The sequence below is a fragment of the Microcaecilia unicolor genome, chromosome 4, assembly GCF_901765095.1.
Source record: "Microcaecilia unicolor chromosome 4, aMicUni1.1, whole genome shotgun sequence".
Taxonomy (NCBI): Eukaryota; Metazoa; Chordata; class Amphibia; order Gymnophiona; family Siphonopidae; genus Microcaecilia; species Microcaecilia unicolor.
The window spans coordinates 52,539,963-52,560,983 of record NC_044034.1 but is presented as its reverse complement, the minus strand read 5'-3'; the positions used below and the strand labels follow the sequence as shown (position 1 = coordinate 52,560,983).

The 21,021-nt window shown below is 42.6% G+C and overlaps 1 protein-coding gene across 6 annotated transcripts in view; it reads right to left on the bottom strand.

The window, feature by feature from the left end:
* YAP1 (Yes associated protein 1) overlaps positions 1–21,021 on the bottom strand; it is a 252,226-nt gene that overhangs the window by 21,523 nt on the left and 209,682 nt on the right. For 2 of the 6 annotated variants that reach the window (XM_030200236.1, XM_030200239.1), the window contains one exon: positions 14,502–14,689. In XM_030200236.1, the coding sequence (XP_030056096.1) occupies positions 14,502–14,689 (188 nt within the window). The remainder of the gene's footprint in view (positions 1–14,501; positions 14,690–21,021) is intronic. The other 4 variants (XM_030200238.1, XM_030200241.1, XM_030200237.1 and 1 more) reach the window with 2 other exon arrangements.

Sequence of the window (21,021 nt, the reverse complement as noted above, 5' to 3'; positions counted from 1 at the left end):
CAGAGGGGGGCATGGATGGGCAGAGTGGCAGGGGAGAGAATTGCTGAGCATGGATGGGCAGAGGGGGCAGGGGAGAGAAGAGAATTGCTGGGTATGGATGGATAGAGAGGGGCAGGGGAGAGAAGAGAACATGGAGGGAAAGAGGAAGGAGATTAGATGAGGGAAAAGGAAGTGAGGAGAGAAACTGCACATGGATGGAGAAAATAGGCAGAAGCTGGATCCACTGTACAGTCAAGTATGTGGAGGACCAGAAATGAAGAAGAAAGGAGGAAAGAAAAGAAATAAATGGAAAGGAAGCCCTGGAAACGGAGTCAAGGGAACAGATAGAGAGCAGCAGAATCAGATACTGGACCAGCATGATCAGAGAAACAAAGTCACCAGACAACAAAGGTAGAAAAAAAATAATTTTATTTTCATTATAGTGTTTGGAATATGTCCACTTTGAGAATCAGGTGCTGAACGTTAAAAGTTTATGTTTGTTTACTTATTTGTGGCATTTTATCCCATATTAAACATGAATTAGATTGGAATCTGGGATCATTTAATTTTTTTTTCCTGGAGAGAGTAATGTGTTGGCCGCCGTCCCCCCCGTCCCCCCCCCCGGGTATAGCCAGCTCTGCAATTTTTTTTTTTTTTGGGGGGGGCGCAGAGATGGATGGGGGGCGCCGAGGTGGACCAGGGAGAGAGCCTGTTAAAAAATTTACCAGCACACCACTGGATCTAGGTGTCGTCGTCGATGATACGTTCAAACCTTCTGCTCAGTGTGCTGCTGTGGCTAAGAAAGCAAATAGAATGTTAGGTATTATTAGGAAAGGAATGGAAAACAAAAATGAGGATGTTATAATGCCTTTGTATTGTTGTATCGCTCCATGGTGGGACCGCACCTTGAATATTGTGTTCAATTCTGGTTGCTGCATTTCAAAAAAGATATAGTGGAATTAGAAAAGGTGCAGAGAAGGGCGATGAAAATGATAAAGTGGATGGGATGACTTCCCTATGAGGAAAGGCTAAAGCGGCTAGGGCTCTGCAGCTTGGAGAAAAGGCGGTTGAGGGGAGATATGATAGAGGTCTATAAAATAGTGGAGTTGAACGGGTAGATGTGAAGCGTCTGTTTACTCTTTCCAAAAATACTAGGACTAGGGGGCATGCGATGAAGCTACAATATAGTAAATTTAAAAAGAATCGGAGAAAATGTTTCTTCACTCAACGTGTAATTAAACTCTGGAATTCGTTGCCAGAGAATGTGGTAAAGGCGGTTAGCTTAGCAGAGTTTTAAAAAAGGTTTGGGCGGCTTCCTAAAGGAAAAGTCCATAGACCATTATTAAATGGACTTGGGGAAAATTCACTATTTCTGGGATAAGCAGTATAAAATGTTTTGTACTTTTTTGGGATCTTGCCAGGTATTTGTGACCTGGATTGGCCACTGTTGGAAACAGGATGCTTGGGCTTGATGGACCTTTGGTCTTTCCCAGTATGGCAATACTTATGTACTTATGACACAGAAGGCAGATGGTGAACATGGGGGGAGGATAGGGACAGATGGAAAAGGGGTTAGATGGGACCAAGAGGGGCGATGCTTGAAAGGGAGGGGGGGGGGGGCGCAATGGGAACCTAGAAGGATGATGCTGCAAAAGAAGTGGAATGGGGACACAGAGGGCAGATGCTAAACCTGGGGGGAAGATATGCACAAGCACACAGAAGAGAAATGCTGGACAAAAATAGGGATGCAGAGAGAAAATGGATGGTGGACATGCAGAGAGAAGAAATGTCAAATGGAAAAAGACCCTGCAAAGACGGGAAAAAAAAACAACAACTAAGGAAAGCAAAAGAGACACACTGGGACCAAAGTGAATGGAAAAAATTAAACTGCTCAGACAAAGGTAGAAAAAAGTATTTTATAATTTATTAAATTGGAATGTGTCAGATTTCGGAAACATACGTCTTTGATATCTTTCATATCAGGTTCTCTGTTTGCTGTATGCACAATCTGACTTCTTGAGGTTCCAGTTCAGTCTTTTGCCCTCAACTCTCTATTACTGATATGTGGTCCCTTGTTTCATATTTGTTGAGGGTCTAATCTGTGTTTTATGCATGTTACCTAACTGAGGCATAGCCAGACACTCAATTCTGAGCTGGCCTGAGCCCAAAGTGGGTGGGCACAACAATTCTCCTCCCCCCCCCCCCCGGTCCAGCATCTCCCTCTCCCCCCAGGTGACTGGGGGGGGGGTCACTTCACTCCGCTTAAATCCTTTAGGACTTCACTGGCAATGAGTAGCAACTCATTCCCCTTGCTCGCACCGGCTCTGAGCCTTCCTTCTGACCAGGGCTGCCGAGAGACAAAGCCAGGACAGGGGTTGGCCTGCTCCCCCACCTGGGCTACCACTACTGCACCCCCCCCCCCCCCACGTCACTGCTACCCCTCCCCAGCCACTTAATGTGTCTGCTCCACGGTGTGACCTCACCTTAAGAGTTGCATTCAATTCTGGTCGCCGTATCTCAAAAAAGATATAGTGGAATTAGAAAAGGTTCAAAGAAGAGCAACTAAAATGATAAAGGGGATGGAACTCCTTCCATATAAGAAAAGGCTAAAGAGGATAGGGCTTCTCAGCTTGGAAAAGATGGCTGAGGGGGGATATAACTGAGGTCTTTAAAATCCTGAGTGGTGTAGAACAGGTAGAAGTGAACTGATTTTTCACTCTTTCAAAAAGTAAAAAGACCATGGGACACTCAAATTACATGGAAATACTTTTAAAACAAATAGGAGGAAATATTTTGCACTCAAAGAATAGTTAAGCTCTGGAACTCGCTACCGGAGAATGTGGTAACAGAGGTTAGTGTATCTGGGTTTAAAAAATGTTTGGACAAATTCCTGGAGGAAAAGTCCATAGTCTGTTATTGAGATGGATATGGGGGAAGCTACTGCTTGCTCCGGGATTGGTAGCATGGAATCTTGCTACTAATTGGGTTTCTGCCAGGTACTTGTGACCTGGATTGGCCACTGTTGAAAGCAGGATACTGGGCTAGATGGATCATTGGTCTGACCCAGTATGGCTATTCTTATGTTCTTATGAGACCACTGCTTTAGAAGACTCTTTTGATGACACAGAGGTGGTTTTGTTCTGACAACTCTCCCATACAAACGCAACTACTCCAGTACTTATACAGTGACCTGTGGATTCTATTTTGCACACTGTACCAGTTTTTAGGTAGTTCTAATCAAATAATTTTGGTCTTTCAGATTTTGCCTTTACCAATTCTATGGAACTTCCATTCTTAACAATTCTCACTGCTGAAACTGCTAGCTGGAAGCATTTAGCGATTTTATTTTATAGCCATCCACGGCTTCATAAGAGTGAATTATCTTCATTTTCAAATGCTCCAATAGCTACTTAGAAAAGCCCATGATTGTTGGACACAACAAAAATTTCCAAGTGAGATTAGATGGGTCAGAGTACTTGTTCCACCATACAATTATCTTTACCTATTAACTGAAGGCTCAATTTCTGGGCCTTATTAACTAATTAAAAAAAAAAAGGTAGCAATAAAAACTGGAAGGGTGTCCAAACATTTGCACATGCCATATTCATGATATGAAATTTGCACTATAGAATGGTAGAGATAGGCGGAAGAGAAAGAAATCTAGTAGAGATATGTAGAGGAGCTGGAGGTAGACAATGTTAGTGAAGATATGGGTAAGAATGTCATAAAGTCAATCCTTGAGGTCTATAGGAAAAACTAACTTGCATGCCCTCCTCATCTGTAGCATGAAGTTGTGAGCCATCATGCTCAGTGTCCATCTTTAGCAATACCCTTTTTCTCCTGGATGAGGAAGGGAAGCAGGGATGCCACAGGAACCATGCCCAACCACTGGCTCAAGCTCTGTGCTCCCCATACCTACTAGCTATCAATCAGTTTGCCAATGAAGGCATATAGTTGGGTGACTGCAGCAGTAGTTCAAATCACTCCCAGTTTAGGAGTAGTATTCTTGAGAGTTGCTCATAATAAAACACATAATGCTTGTAACACATTCCTGACTCTTACACAAAATTGTACAAAATTTAGGGCTCAACAAATCCCCGACTAGAACTTTCCATTTCGTGCTTATAATTTCATGTCTTAATTTGCAGCTACTGCTAGAACAGGAATTTTGTCCTTCATACACTATAGAGTTGTGTGAGTTTGAGTCGTACAGTACTGAATTCTCCCGCTGTTCTCACAAGATTTGAGACCAACATAAGAGCTTCTGTACTGCATGGCTCAGACTCACACAGAGCCTCATGGTGCAGGAAGGACAGTGTTTCTGCTCCAATGGTGGCCGGGGTAGATGAGTAAGTTTTGTTCTGTGAACAGTAACGTGGGGATTTCTGAGAGAAGGATGAGATATGGGTGAAGATAGGATGAGGGAAGAGATTGTGGCTGTGATTACAGAGTGGAATGGCAGGAAAAGAGTGGTTGGGGTGGGGGCTGCTGGCTCTGTATCTGTCAGTGGCATGCAGGGATACATTACAGGCCTTATTTCCTAAGCTTTCTTTTCCCTTGGACATGGAATGGGAACACAGGTGGAGGCGTATTTTCAAAGCACTTCGACTTACAAAGTTACACAATAACCTATGGAACTTTGTAAGTCTAAGTGCTTTGAAAATGAGCCCCCTAGTAAATTAGGCCCTAAAGGAGCTGCAGTACACCTCAGAATAGATCACTTCCCCCCCCCCCCCCCCACTTTTTAACTTTAGTGGAGCCAAGTGGGGAAGGAGAGAATGGAAGGTCTCAACTGCTGGCTCCTAAGTTTTTGGCCCAGCTCCTAAATCCAAAGAGAATATGTGAAGGCCTGAAATAATCCATGAATTGTTTGAAGCCTTAAAATAGTTACTATGCTACAGATCTGCACTGAAAGATGTGTCTACTACATATAACTGTGAAAAAAAAACAGGTTTTAAAATTTTAAAAATTACAATCATAAATGCAAATGTATGACCTAGGATACAAAAATACATGCTTGACAAGATTCTGGCCAAAACTTTTTCACTTGATTACTGTGTTTGTAAAAGTATGTCAAACTTTTCCAACTACCTTTGGGAATAAGCTTAAAACATTTTTAGTGCAGTTTTCTAAATTTGGACATTATGTACAAGACAAAACAATCATCCATCAGTTGCTTGGCAGAAGTAGTGACATTATATATGAGGTCAGCAGTGTAACATATTCAGTATGCCTCCCTTACAGGCTTCTGGCACTGTATGAAGTTTTTAGGAAGTATGCGACTAAGTAAAGCAGCAATGGTGAAAAAAATGTGATGTTTAACAAATTTATGCTGCAACACATTTGGAGGCATATTTCTACATATGCAGGATTCCTAATAATTGAAGTTTAGTGTGCCACAGCTGTATAATCCTGTTGTGTAACAGAGCAGTGCTGAGGTAATCAGGGACAGAGTAAGTACAGATGATTTTGTAAATAAATTTGTAACACAGGACATTTAATTCATATCATCATCATAAGGGTTCCCGGTACTATTTTGTTCTTTCTTATTTTCTCTCTCTCTTTTTTTTTCCCTCAGTGAAGCCTTGAAAATTTTCTTTTGGAATCAGCCCATACATATAGAAGCTAGCAGTTGACCCCCCCCTCCCCACTGTCTTAAAGAAACATGGGGACTGTGCGTGGGTAGGCAGGTAGAAATCTATTCTGAGGTCTACCACAGCTCGCTTTAGGCAATACTTCTCAACCCAGTCTTCAGGGTACACCTAGAGGAAAGGATGAATAAACAAGAACAGCAACGTTCTTTATGGTCCTCTCAACGTTGTTAATTACAACTTCTATCACTGAAGCTGACGAGTCAGAGAAACTGAATTAAATCTATAAACCTGAAAGCTGTAATGGCGCAAGTTGACAAACTGAAGAGTAGCAAATCACCTGGGCCGGAAGGTATTAATCCTAGAGTACTGATAGAATTGAAAAATGAACTTGCAGAACTATTGCTAGTAATATGTAATTTATCTTTAAAATCAAGCATGGTACCGGAAGATTTGAGGGTGGCCAATGTAACGCCGATGTTTAAAAAGGGTTCCAGAGGTGATCCGTGAAATTATAGAGCGGTGAGCCTGATGGTGCCGGGCAAAATGGTTGAGACTATTATAAAGAATAAAATTACAGATCATATTAAAAAGCATGGATTCATATGAGAAAGCCAACATGGATTTAGTGAAGGGAAATCTTGTCTCACCCCTTTGAAGGGGTGAACAAACGTGAATAAAGGTGAGCCAGTTGATATTGTGTATCTGGATTTTCAAAAGGCATTTGACAAAGTACCTCATAGAAGATTCCAGAGGAAATTGGAGAGTCATGGAATATGAGGTAGTATTCTATTTTGGATTAAAATCTGGTTAAAAGAGTAGGTTTAAATGGTCGGTATTCTCAATAGGGAAAGGTATATAGGGGGGTTCTCCAGAGGTCTGTGCTGGGTCCGCTGCTTTTTAATATATTTATAAATGATCTAGAGATGTAACTAGTAAGGTAATTAAATTTGCTGACGATACAAAGTTGTTAAACTACAGGAGGATTGTGAAAAATTACAAGAGGACCTTACGAGACTGGGCATCCAAATGGCAGATGATGCTTAATGTAAGTAAGTGCAAAGTGATGCATGTGGGAAAAAGGAACCCGAACTACAGCTATGTGATGCAAGGTTCCACATTATAGTCACCGACCAGGAAAAAAGGGATCTAGGTGTCATCGTTGATGATACGTTGTGGCTTCATGGGCTAACTCATTTCAATTGAAGCTAAACACCGAAAAAACACACTGTCTTATCCTCTCACCCCCATACAATAATTATAAACCCACAACCCTAAACACTCCTATTTATTCTCTTCCTATTTCTGATAGCCTCAAAATCTTAGGTGTTACTATTGATAGCCATCTTACACTTGAGAGCCAAGTTAACTCCATTATAAAGAAGACGTTTCATTCTATGTGGAAACTTAAACGTCTTAGACCTTATTTCCAGAGGCAAATATTCCGTAACTTGAGACAATCAATGGTTCTGAGCCAAGCAGATTACTGCAATGGAATATATGCGGGATGTAAAGTACAGCTTATGAAGAAACTCCAGCTGCCAGGCTGATATTTGGCAAAACACGATTCCATAACGCTAAACCTCTCTGATTAAAACTGCACTGGCTCCCAATCAAGGAACGCATTACCTTTAAAATTTGCTCTTTAGTCCACAAGATTATCTACGGTGAAACCCCAGGATACATGGTTGACTTGATAGATCTTCCGACCAGAAACAGAAAAAGAGCACCACGTACCTATTTGAACCTCCACTATCCAAGCTGCATTGGACTCAGATACAAATCAACCTATGCATCCAACTACTTAGGTACACAAATGTGGAATGCACTACCAAAGAGTGTGAAAACGATCCATGACCATCTAAACTTCAGGCGATCATTAAAGACCTGTTTTGCAAGGTCTACCCTACTGACCCAACTTACATATCTCAACTCTGCAATGCAACAAAACCTTATATCATATTGGACGTTATATATTCCTTATTTCCTTGACCCTTATTGTACTTGTAGACCCTTACCTGACCCTTATTTTATACTGTATTTAACATCTACCGGACCTGGCGATTGCCTTTACAGTATTATGTAAGCCACATTGAGCCTGCTAATGGGTGGGAAAATGTGAGATACAAATGTTACAAATAAATAAACACACACACACATATATATATATATTCACGGTTGTTATCCTGAAAACCTAACTGGCTAGGTGTGCTCCGAAGACTGGATTGAGAACCACTGCTTTAGGGCCTGATTTACTAAGACTTTTCCCATTCCATGTCTGTGAATCAGGTCCTTTATGCACCCTTTGAAGACCACTGGTAGAAATATATAAAATACACAGCCAGCTGCTTCCTCCTCCACCCTGTTAGTTTCACATTCACTTTCCCTCCTCAACTGTCATTATCGAGTTTCATGCTTGCTCTCTCCCCTCACATACTGTTGTCATCCAGTCCTATTCTCCCCCCCCCCCCCCCAAAAAAAAAAAGTTGTCACCTAGTGCTGCTGTGCTGAACCTTGGCTAGATACTCTGCAATGCATATAAAGTATGAATATAGCAAAAACAAAAAGAAGCAAGAGAAGATTTAAGGAAAACTACTTAAAAAATACAGGGTGCCTATATTAGAAGCTACTTTTCATGTCGATTGTGCAGCCCATATTTTGTGACCTTCTAGTAGCTTTAGCCAATCTTATCTTTAAGAGGCAACATGGACATCATGACTCACTGAATGCTGGAACCAAAGTTTCTCACAAGTCTCCAACCCATTAGTTATTCAGTTGAATACTAGGTATTCACATTTTGCAAAGCAGGTCAAGGCTGCTTCTAAACAGAGAACAGATCTCATGACCCACTCCCTTCTTTCCCTCCTCCTACCCTTAAGACTGCCAAGTGAATGTTGATTAAGACAACCTAAATCAAGATTCTCAGTAGAGAAATTTCAACAATACTATACTGAATCACTGGTCACAGCAATAATTATTTACTGGTGACAACTGTCTGCAAAATTCCTCTGTTCACCGTAATAGCCATTACAATCCTGAGAAACAAACACTGCCAGCTACAGGCATATTACACAACCCCTAAGAGAAAGTTAATGGCACGTTCTCATAATATTGAACCTATAGGCTCCTCTCTTACTTTAAGCCCTAGATGCTGCCAAAGAAACTATAATCTGTAAGCAGATGAGATAGAAATGATACAAGAAAATAAATATGGAACCTAACTAAATCAAATTTTGCCCTGCATGCCTCTTTGCACTGTGTTCCAGCTCAGCTATAAAGAAATGTACTTAAACAAGTTAAAGTATCTTCTTTCATTGTGCTCTTCAGTTAAGAGAATGACTCTGAACAATGTCTAGTTACAGTGGCTCAGACATAGAGACAAATTCTAGTTCCAATTCCCAAGTTTTTTTTCTAGCAAGCTTTATCACTCAGGATAGAACTACATATGTCTAAAAATATTGGGTATTGATCAGAAGGGCCAATGTGATCAATTTATGCATTTCTACAACACGTATTCCTTGTGCTAGGATTGATATTCATTTTATCTAAATTGTTCTAGTTTAAATTCTTTAAATTCTGTTGGCACAGCTTGTTAATGCTAGGTTTTGGCAAGGCTATGTCAGTGTATATTCCATAAGCAGACAAAGGTAGTGGAAAAGAATCTGGCCTTGATTCTACTTTGATCTGAAGGACTGGCTGTAGGTAACCACTGATTTTAATTACTGTATTCTTAATTGTAATTAGGATAATATTTACATAAATAGATATGCGGCATGAAGTTCAAATATTTAAATGGTTTCAGACATGATCCACCAGACAGGACTTAAACAAGAAAATATAGTTTAGAAATAAATAGAATTAAATGAATCAATTCCCATGTGATATGATTGTCAACAGTTTATAAGCTAGACTTAGTTGGTTGTATAAGGAAGTCTTGCATCCTGACACAGGAGACTCCAATCTTAAAAAGCTCATGCCTCAATAAATAGGCTAGCTTATAACGCTGCTTCCTAACACAGTGCTTGAAGTATATCTAACCTATCAGCCAGCATCATACCAAGGACTATACAGGTAGTGAGGCCATACAGGTAAAAATATGGAGGGGCACAAGAACTGCATCTCGCCCACTGTCTTCCCTCACTGGCAGGGGCAAAGCAAACATGATAGAGGGTGCCAGTGGGTGATTCGGTCAGGGTGCAGTTTTAATTATAGCTTTAATTAGTTTTATATTTTTAATTATGCCTACTTTTTTGAACAGCCAATATAAATATGAACAAAATACATCTGCATTGATCAAATCTCCATTGCATGCAAATACAGATCATACATATTCATAAACATCTGGACGCCGAACTGGATTCAACGAATCAGCACTGCAGCGTTACTTCCTGGAAGCATGGCCACGGAGGAAGACGAAAAACGGAGATTGCGGGTCGGACCTCGGCGCCAGCAAAAGTAAGCAGCGGGGGAGGGTTGACGGCGGGGAGGGGGGCCAGGGCGAAATCTGCGGGGGCCCAGGCCCCTGTGGCCCCACGCAGATACGCCCCTGCCTGGTAGTAATCCTCATGGCTGAAAATGAATAATCTTTGACTATAGTTAACTTTGCAATTCCAATATAAATCTTGTTTCATTATCACAAATTTGTGCAGTTCCCTTTTTACGTGATAAATTAGACCTTACCTGCTAATTTGCTTTCCTTTAGTCCCTATGGACCGGCCCAGAATGTGACTAATGGGTTGTGCATGCCTTCCAGCAGGTGGAGACTGAGAAAAAAACTGTGACTCTGGAGAGAGCCAATAAGAGCCCTTGGCAACAAGAGAAAGATCCAGTAACAAAGTACCAAAGCAGAAGGAAGTAAAACAATAAGTAAATGGTCTGTGCATATGAAAGCCTGACCAGCCACCAGCACATTGCCAACACAGGGTGTGTGCCACCTACAATAATGTGACCAATGACATGCATATCATGCACAAAAGGTTACATACTGAGCCATAGAATTTGTGTTTTTTTTAAACAATGAAACCAGAAACCAGCAACACAGCTCCCAAGAAAACAATATCACTTAACTCTTGAAGATACAGAATACCTAAAGGGAGGTATCTGGGCCTGTACGGAGGGATTAAAGGAAAGCAAATTAGCAGGTAAGGTCTAATTTCTCCTTCCTTAGCGTCCCTCCGGACCGGCCCAGAATGTGACTGATTGGAAGTAACAAAGCAGTAAGATTTTGGGAGGGACCCTAACAGCCCCACCGTCAAAACATGTGCCCTGAAAACAACATGCTGATGACTCAGGAGGTCCAATCAATAGTGCTTAGAAAAGGAATGCAAAGAAGACCAAGTCGCCGCCATACAAATGTCCTCCGGAGGCCCTAGACAACGCTCTGCCCAAAAAGTAGCCTGACCTCTGGTAAAGTGAGCCTTAACTCTTTCCGGAACAGCTTTCCCAGAAAGCGAATGCTACATACCTGTAGAAGGTATTCTCCGAGGACAGCAGGCTGATTGTTCTCACTGATGGGTGACGTCCACGGCAGCCCCTCCAATCGGAAACTTCACTAGCAAAGGCCTTTGCTAGCTCTCGCGCGCCCATGCGCACCGCGCATGCGCGGCCGTCTTCCCGCCCGAACCGGCTCGTGTTCGTCAGTCCCGTAAGTAGCAAGACAAAGACAAGGGAAGACACAACTCCAAAGGGGAGGCGGGCGGGTTTGTGAGAACAATCAGCCTGCTGTCCTCGGAGAATACCTTCTACAGGTATGTAGCATTCGCTTTCTCCGAGGACAAGCAGGCTGCTTGTTCTCACTGATAGGGTATCCCTAGCCCCCAGGCTCACTCAAAACAACAAACATGGTCAATTAGGCCTCGCAACGGCGAGGACATAACTGAGATTGACCTAAAAACTTATCCAACAGAGAGTGTAGCCTGGAACAGAATAAAACATGGGCCTAGGGGGGTGGAGTTGGATTCTAAACCCGAACAGATTCTGAAGCACTGACTGCCCGAACCGACTGTCGCGTCAGGTATCCTGCTGCAGGCAGTAATGAGATGTGAATGTGTGGACAGATGACCACATCGCAGCTTTGCAGATCTCTTCAATAGTGGCTGACTTCAAGTGGGCCACTGACGCAGCCATGGTTCTGACATTGTGAGCCGTGACATGACCCTCAAGAGCCAGCCCAGCCTGGGCGTAAGTGAAGGAAATGCAATTGGATATGGTGCGTTTCCCCACAGCCACTCCTCTCCTGTTGGGATCAAAAGAAACAAACAATTGGGTGGACTGTCTGTTGGGCTGTGTCCGCTCCAGATAGAAGGCCAATGCTCTTTTGCAGTCCAATGTGTGCAGCTGATGTTCAGCAGGGCAGGAATGAGGACGGGGAAAAACTGTTGGCAAGACAATTGACTGGTTCAGATGGAACTCAGACACTACCTTCGGCAAGAACTTAGGGTGAGTGCGGAGGACTACTCTATTATGATGAAATCTGGTGTAAGGGGCCTGGGCTACCAGGGCCTGAAGCTCACTGACTCTACGAGCTGAAGTAACTGCCACCAAGAAAATGACCTTCCAGGTCAAGTACTTCAGATGGCAGGAGTTCAGTGGCTCAAAAGGAGGTTTCATCAGCTGGGTGAGAACGACATTGAGATCCCATGACTCTGTAGGAGGTTTGACGGGGGGCTTTGACAAAAGCAAACCTCTCATGAAGTGAGAGAACTAAAGGCTGTCCTGAGATCGGCTTACCTTCCACACGGTAATGGTATGCATTGATTGCGCTAAGGTGAACCCTTACAGAGTTGGTCTTGAGACCAGACTCAGACAAGTGCAGAAGGTAGTCAAGCAGGGTCTGTGTAGGACAAGAGCGAGGATCTAAGGCCTTGCTGTCACACCAGACGGCAAACCTCCTCCACAGAAAGAAGTAACTCCTCTTAGTGGAATCTTTTCTGGAAGCAAGACACGGGAGACACCCTCTGACAGACCCAAAGAGGCAAAGTCTACGCTCTCAACATCCAGGCCGTGAGAGCCAGAGACTGGAGGTTGGGATGCAGAAGCGCCCTTTCGTCCTGTGTGATGAGGGTCAGAAAACACTCCAATCTTCACGGTTCTTCGGAGGACAACTGCAGAAGAAGAGGGAACCAGATCTGACGCGGCCAAAAGGGAGCAATCAGAATCATGGTGCCCCGGTCTTGTTTGAGTTTCAACAAAGTCTTCCCCACCAGAGGTATGGGAGGATAAGCATACAGCAGACCTTCCCCCCAATCCAGGAGGAAGGCATCCGATGCCAGTCGACCGTGGGCCTGAAGTCTGGAACAGAACTGAGGGACCTTGTGGTTGGCTCGAGATGCAAAGAGATCTACCAAGGGGGTGCCCCACACTTGGAAGATCTGGCGCACTACTCCGGAATTGAGCGACCACTCGTGAGGTTGCATAATCCTGGGGGTGCGCCACACTCAGAAGGGGAATTAGCCCTACTGCGTTTATCAGGAGGATAAGAAACAGGCAAAGCCAACTACAAAAGGCCAGGATCCACCAGGGGGGGCAGGCAGAGGGTCCGAAGAACCCTGTGGAAGAGCTCTTTTAAGCATGTACGCCCTATGCAGCATTAAAACAAAATCAGGGGAGAAAACCGCTCCCTGACCGCCCGGGATCCTGGCCAGGGCTATCAGCTCTATTATTAGCCTCACTCAGAGGACCCCCCCCCCCCCCGGATTCTGGGCTCTCTGTCGCAACGGAGGCCGCGCCATGTGGAAAATCCAAAATGGCGTCCGCTGCCAGCTCAGAGCGCAAAAGATTGCCGCTCGCCATGCTCAGGCCGGCTCTACCGTCTGTACAGCACGAATTACAGAGCCCTGCTGCTGATTTGCGCTTGCCACATTTAGAACAGCGCTTTACAGTCTCCGCAGCCATCGCCGAAAACGGCGGTAAAATTAAAAAATGGCGGTTCGCGCCAAAAACGTCCTGATCGCAGGCCCACCCTGGAGGGGTCAGAAAACACTCTTACTTCACTAGACCGAGTATCACAGCTCCGGTCCTGCAGAAGAATCTCAAGAAAAAAAACACTTTTCCAAGATCGCTGCGCTAAAGCGCGACGCGACTTTAATTATTATTATTATTTTTTTTTTTTAACGCTGTGAGGAAAGCAGAGGCAAAAGAGGTAAATAAAAACACTCCGGAGGCTCAGATAAGTGAGAAAGGCAGGGAAAGGCGAACCAATGTGCCTGCATCCACTGAGTGGGAAAGGACAGGGAAAAGCAAGCTAATATGTCCACATCCACGGGGGCATGGGTAAGGCAGGGAAAGGGCTGACCTATGTGCCTTCAAAGTGAAGCTGCTATAGCCTCTAACACCCCAGCTAACAACTGGCAAGCCAGGAGCCATCCCCAGGCAGATTTTTGATGGAGCTCGAAGAAGCTGCAGCCACCCTGCTTGGGGAGATACAGAATACTGAAGAGGCAGTGGAGCTAGCTGGCCATGAGGTACTGTGAAAAATTGAGTGCTCTCTATCTTCCCCTGCTGGTTGATGGACACAACCCATACGTAATGGCTTCATCTGCTTGATGACAAGGAATGGGGAATTGAAATTGATGCAGACTATCTTCAATATTCTCAGTTTATAATGGTCCTTGATTTAATATAATTTTTTTGTTGAAATAATCTGTAGTGGTATTTAATATAATGCTGCTGTTTTTGTTATAGTATAGCTCATATTGCCTCTCAGTTATAGGTTGTTTGATTGCCCTATACAGTTGGTCAGTGATTAATTGAGCAATAATATTTCTACTTTAAAAGATCTAATCCACTTCTTCAACCTTATGCACTTCCTTTCAGTACTAGCATAAGCAACACTTGTCAATTGTAATTAATAAGGTATCATGGTCTCAGATTTGGACTATAAACCTCATCACAACTATACAATCAAAAAGAAAGTGAAAATCAGTTTCTAACCTGTGGCCTCACCTGCCGAAGCAGTTCTTGGTGCTTCAGTCGGAGTCTCTCTTTTTCCATCTGCAGCTGCTGCAGTCTCATATGTTGCTGCTGATTGGCACCTCCTCCCATCACACTACCTTGGGGGCTCTGAGAAGCTGATGGTGCTTTCATTGGTGCACTCTGGCTAAGTCTTTGTTGATTCACTGCTAGGGAAAAAAAGATGTAAAATACAATTAAATAAAAAAGGATAAGGGATAATCAAGCAATTTTTTTCTAAGGGACTAGTTCAAACAAAATGTGACTTTACAAAAGCCAACAGAGCCACTTCAAAGAACTATCTAGTCTTCTTTATTACATACTAGTAAAAAAGGCCCGTTTCGGTAGGCAATGAAACGGGCACTAGCAAGGTAATCCCCCACCCTCCCTCGCTGTCTCGCTCTGTCCCCTCCGAGACCCACGCCCCTCCCTCCCTTTCTTCCTTCCGAGTTTCAGACCCCCCTACCAGTTCCAGACCCCCTCCCGCCCCTCCCACAGAGTTACACTCCCCCCTCCCTCCGATTTCAACACCCCCCCCCCGGCGTTACTGACCCCTGGACCCCCTGCCGCGACCCTTTCGACCCCTCTTCCCGTCAAAAACCCTCCCCCGCCGCCGTCACATACCTGTGCTGACCTCCAACCCTCGACAGCCGAAGTCCTCTTCTCGCCTGCACCGTCATTGCTTGCTGAATGATCTGATCAAGTGTCTGTGCGTGCGTCTGCCAGAAACTTGATCAGATCATTCAGCAAGCAACGATGGCGCAGGCGAGAAGAGGACTGCGGGGGTTGGGGGTCAGCACAGGTACGTGACGGTGGTGGTGGAGGGTTTTCGACAGGGGGGGGTCGAGAGGATCTCGGCAGGGGGGTCCAGGGGTCAGTAACGCGGAGGGGGGTGTTGAAATCGGAGGGAGGGGGAGTCTGTAACTCTGTGGGAGGGGCGTGAGGGGGCCTTGAACTGGAAGGGAGGGAAGGTTGATACGCCGAGAAGGGGGCATTGGTGCGCTGAGGGGGGGGGGCTTTGGTGTTGCGCGATGTGGGGGGGGCTCCTGCTCCTTATGTCACAGCCAATCTGGTGTCTCCTTTCTGGTGACGTCAGCCTGCCTTTGGAGCCTAGCTCAAAGGAGCCACGGACACAGGCAGGCCCATTAGAACATTGGAGGTAAGAATTATTATATAGGAAGAGCCATTGTAGTGTTGCAGCAAAGTCCACAGAAAAAAAAAGAATGTGATCTTATATTTTTCTTCCCAATGAAGAACCACCACCTCTACAGGCACTGAAAACAATGCAAACCTTTACAGAAACACCTTGAATGCCAATTAGTCAACATTTATGCTAAACTGACTGCTGCAGAAGAATAATGGTAGAAGTGGTCCATGATGTTCAACACATTACAAGAGAAACTGGGAAAGACCAGACCTCTCCTCTTCTACTTGAGATAGCACATGAACGATTTCTTGACCTTGCAGTCTTTTCCCCATTTATTTAAATTTCAATTGATACAACTAAACATTGTATACATTAAAAAAAATTTAAAAAAAAAAGATGGAATCAGCACAAATACATCAAAGATCTAGATTAAAGAAAAATAAAAACAATAAATATGAATGTTAGTCCACAAAAAAGAAAAAACATAGTAGATAACAGCAGATAAAGACCTGTACAGTCCACCCAGTCTGCCCAACAAGATAAACTCATTGTGTACGAAAGGGGGAGGCGATCAGAAAACAAGAGAGGAAAAAAACAGGAAGAGAGAAATGTCGAAAGTGAGAATGTTCCCAAACAGAACAATCAGTCTAATTTGTCAGATAGAACCGATGACATTCTCTTGAGTTCAAGAAAACCCTTAATTGTTCTGGAAGAAAACAAAAATTCCAGAATACTGAATATGACATTTACATGGATATCTTAATATAATGGAAGCTCCAATTTCTCTATTTTCTTGTTGCATCGCTAAGGGTGTCTTATGTCTCTCCGAGTAACTTTAGCAACATCGGGGTAAATCTTTGACCCATGATCATTTGAGTTTCTAAAATAGATGTGTAACTCCATTCAGATCTTGTTCCTAGTGATAGGAGTGTACACTACTGTCCACTTAGCCAGGATGAACAGATGCAGAAATGTTATCAGAAATTAGGGTGACTAAAACTAGGGAACACAATAATAATGGGTGATTTCAATTACTCTGATATTGATTGGATAAATGTACTATCAGGGCATGCCAGGGAGGTAAAATTCCTTAACGGAATCAAGGACTGATTTATAGACAAGCTGGTTCACGAACCAAGAGGGGGAACAATTCTAGACCTAATCCTTAGTGGATTCAGGAGGTAATGGTACTGGGGCTGCTTGACAACAGTGCTCATAACATGATCAGATTTGATATAAGCTCAGGAGTAAGTACATACAGGAAATACAATACATTAGCATTTAACTTTCAAAAAGGAGACTATGACAGAATAAGAAGAACGGCGTTAAGACGATTTAGTACACTGCCCCTCACCCTTAAGAAAAGTCCCTCTCTAACTATCCTAGGCCACCTTAAGAGCACTGACCTCATCCTAGGAGGAAGTGAGCCAGGAGGGGTGGAGTCAATAGCTGGGAGTTTAAAAGACAGGGCCAGGCTAAGGTTAAGGAGGACCATGGATGGAAGAACTGAAGCACAACTCTATGCCTTTGAATGTATTTAGCTGCTGTGACTTGGCTGAGGTAAGTCAAGTTTCTTGTTAAGACTTGCAAACTTTGTTGAGGTCTGGCTGGAGCCAGACATGGGTCTCCGAAGACCTGAGAACCTACAGGCTGTGTCTGAGGCGGGGCAACCCCTCCAGCCACAGACTGCTTGGCCTGCTAGCCAGAGGCCTATTTGAGACTGTTACTAAATAAAAGAAACTGTTGCATCTGAGGTTCCTAGTCTGTGAGGCAACAGGTCCCAGGTGAATAAAAACATTTACTTTCTCCTTTACATGCTTGTCTGCCTGAGTTATTCCCAGCGCTACCCCCATAACCCATGCCCGGGGTCTCACAAAGAGTAAAAAACAAAAACAGAGAAGCAGCTGCAAAGGTCAAAAATAACATCCTGGAAGCCCAAGGCCTGATATATTCCATGTATTAAAAAAGGAGAGCGGAAGGCCAAATGACAGCCAACACGGTTGAAAAGTAAGGTGAAGGAAGCTATTAGAGCTAAAAGAAAATCCTTCAGAAAATGGAAGAAGGATCAGACTAAAAATAATAGGAAACTGCATAAGGAATGGCAAGTCAAATGCAAAGCACTGATAAGGAAGGCAAAGATAGACTCTGAAAAGAAGATTGCACTGAAGGCAAAAACATAGTAAAAACTTTTTTTTAGGTACATTAGAAGAAGCCGGCAAAAGAATCCATTGGGCCACTAGATGACTGAGGGGTAAAAGGGGCACTCAGGGAAGACAAGGCCATAGTGGTGAGATTAAATAAATTCTTTCCTTCATCGAGGAATTTGTGGGAAGATACCAATGCCAGAAATGGTACTCAATGCTGACAAGTCAGAGAAACTGAAACAAATCTCTGTAAACCTAGAAGATGTAATGGAGCAATTTGACAAATTGAAGAGTAGCAAATCGCCTGAACTGGAGGGTATACATCCCAGAGTGCTAACAGAACTGAAAAATGAACTTGCAGAATTATTGTTAGTAATATGTAATTTATCTTTAAAATCAAGCATGGTACCGGAAGTCTGGAGAGTGGCCAATGTAACGCCAATTTTTAAAATAGATTCCAGAGGTGATCTGGGAAATTATAGACTGGTGAGCCTGATGTTGGTGCTGGGCAAAATGGTACAGACTATCTTAAAGAACAAAATTACAGAGCATATTCAAAAGCATGGATTAATGAGACAAAGCCAACATTGATTTAAACAAGGGAAATCTTGTCTCAAAAATCTACTACATTTCTTTGAAGGGGTGAACAAACATGTGGATAAAGGTGAGCCGGTTGATATTGTGTATCTGGATTTTCAAAAGGCATTTGACAAAGTACCTCATGAAAGACTCCTGAGGAAATTAGAGAGTCATGGGATAGGAGGTAAAATCCTACCGTGATTAAAAACTGCTTAAACGATAGAAAACGGAGAGTAAGGTTAAAATGGTCAGTATTCTCAATGAAGAAGGGTAGATAGTGGGGTTCCACAGGGGCCTGAGCTGGGACTGCTGCTTTTTAACATATTTATAAATGATCTAGAGATGGGAATAACTACTGAGGTAATAAAATTTCCTAATAACACAAAGTTATTCAAAGTTGTTAAATCCCAATTCAAAGTTGTTAAATCCCAAGAGGACTGTGAAAAATTGAAAGAGGACCCTACGAGACTGGACCTCTAAATGGCAGATGACATTAATGTCAGCAAGTGCAAAGTGATGCATGTGGGAAAGAGAAAACCAAACTATAGCTACGTGATGCAAGGTTCCACATTAGGAGTCACCGACCAGGAAAGTATCTAGGTATCATCGTTGATTATACCTTGAAACACTCTGCTCAGTGTGCAGCAGTGGCTATGAAAGCAAATAGAATGTTAGGTGTTATTAGGACAGGAACAGAAAGCAAAAATGAGATTATTATAATGCCTTTGTACCACTCCATGGCGCGACCGTACCTTGAATACTGTGTGCAATTCTGGTCAACGCATCTCATAAAAGATATAGTGGAATTAGAAAAGATACAGAGAAGGGCAACGAAAATGATAAAATGGATGGGAAGACTTCCCTATTAGGAACGGCTAAAGCGGCTAGGACTCTTCAGCTTGGAGAAGAAACATGACAGAGGTCTATAAAATAATGAGTGGAGTGGAATGGGTGGACTTGAATCACTTGTTTTCTCTTTTCAAAAATACTAGGACTAGGGGACATGCAATGAAGCTATTAAGTAGTAAATTTAAAATAAACTGGAGAAAACATTTCTTCACTCAATGTTTAATTAATCTCTGGAATTCACTGCCAGAGAATGTGGTAATAACAGCTTAGCAGGGTTTAAAAGAAAGATTTGGATAACTTCCTAAAACAAAAGTCCATAAGCCATTATTAAGATGGACTTGGGGAAAAATCCACTGCTTATTTCTAGGATAAGCAGCATAAAATCTATTTTACTATTTTGGGAACTTGCCAGGCACTTGTAAGCTGGATTGGCCACTGTTGAATGTTCCAAAGTACAAGAAAGCCAAGGCTTCTATAGAAATGAATCCAACCAGGAAAACACAAGAGTGGAAGAACACTAAGTATCAGGGTGATGTCAAACAAAGATAGTTTATTCTTCATCCAATAAAATACAAGTCCCAACTGAGGGTCCTCAACACAGGCCGTGTTTTGGCATGATAGCCTTCATCAGGAGAACACTGCAAGTCTGAAGTGCAAAAATTCTTCACAGGTAGAAAACATATGATACTAGTGACTTTTGAATAATCAGCAGTAAAACTGCCAGCATTCCCACCAGTTAAAAAGATTGGCTACTGTTGGAAATAGGATACTGGGCTTGATGAACCTTTGGTCTGTCCCAGAACGTCAACGCTTTGTGTTCTTACGTACCTGGCTAAAGAATGCTAATGGATTTGTCTCTTAAAAATTGGTTAGATTTTTATACTATTTATCTTAATCAATTTTTCCAAAAACAAATTCATGGCATGTTTTGTAAAAGAAGCAACTTAAAATCTAACCTATCTTCATTTTTAAGTAGTAAAAATAATTTCCTCGGATTCTTTAGTTTCACATATTTATCTTGGAAGTTGGACTCTACCTATATCTTCTCTTCATAGTTTTGACAAAAATCTTCCCAAAAAATATAAATAAAAAGTTGACACCTTCTTATTCATTAGATGGGGCAGGGATCTGCTAATTACAGGCAGTAAGCATATTTCAAGTGAATTATTTGTGAAGAATGACTTTCTAACTGAAGTAAAATTTGTTCAATGACAATGTAAACAATTAGCTAATCAAGTTGTAATTACTCTGCTTTGCATATAAAAATAGCTCATTTTGTTTTAGTACTTCAAAGTTTATCAGTCAATTAATTCTAAATCACAACGAACAGACATTAGAAATAATCCTAATATAGTAGGAAATTTATGCTCACAATTAAAAGCAGAGAATGGCAATTATATTATCCACATATACATTTTGGTGAATCAGTAGAATACAAAATTGGAATAAGGAATTCAGCAATTGCAGAAAAAGACAGCATATAAATGCTATTATATATTAAATCAAGAGCAGAACAGACTACTGAATGCTTTCTACATTAATGTTTAACTTCTCTTCAGGGAATCACTCACCAATTAAATCACAAAACAAAAGCAGTTAGTGTTCTGTGTTAACTAACTAGCTGTACAAAATATGGAAAAGAAAAGCAAGAATCATACCTAAACTAGAAACACAAATGATGGGTACACTCTTTTGCACAAAAGTTTCAGGGCCAGATGCACTAAACTTAACGAGCCATTAACGAGCAAGTAGTAAACCGTGGCATGCACATAATGCTTCTCCG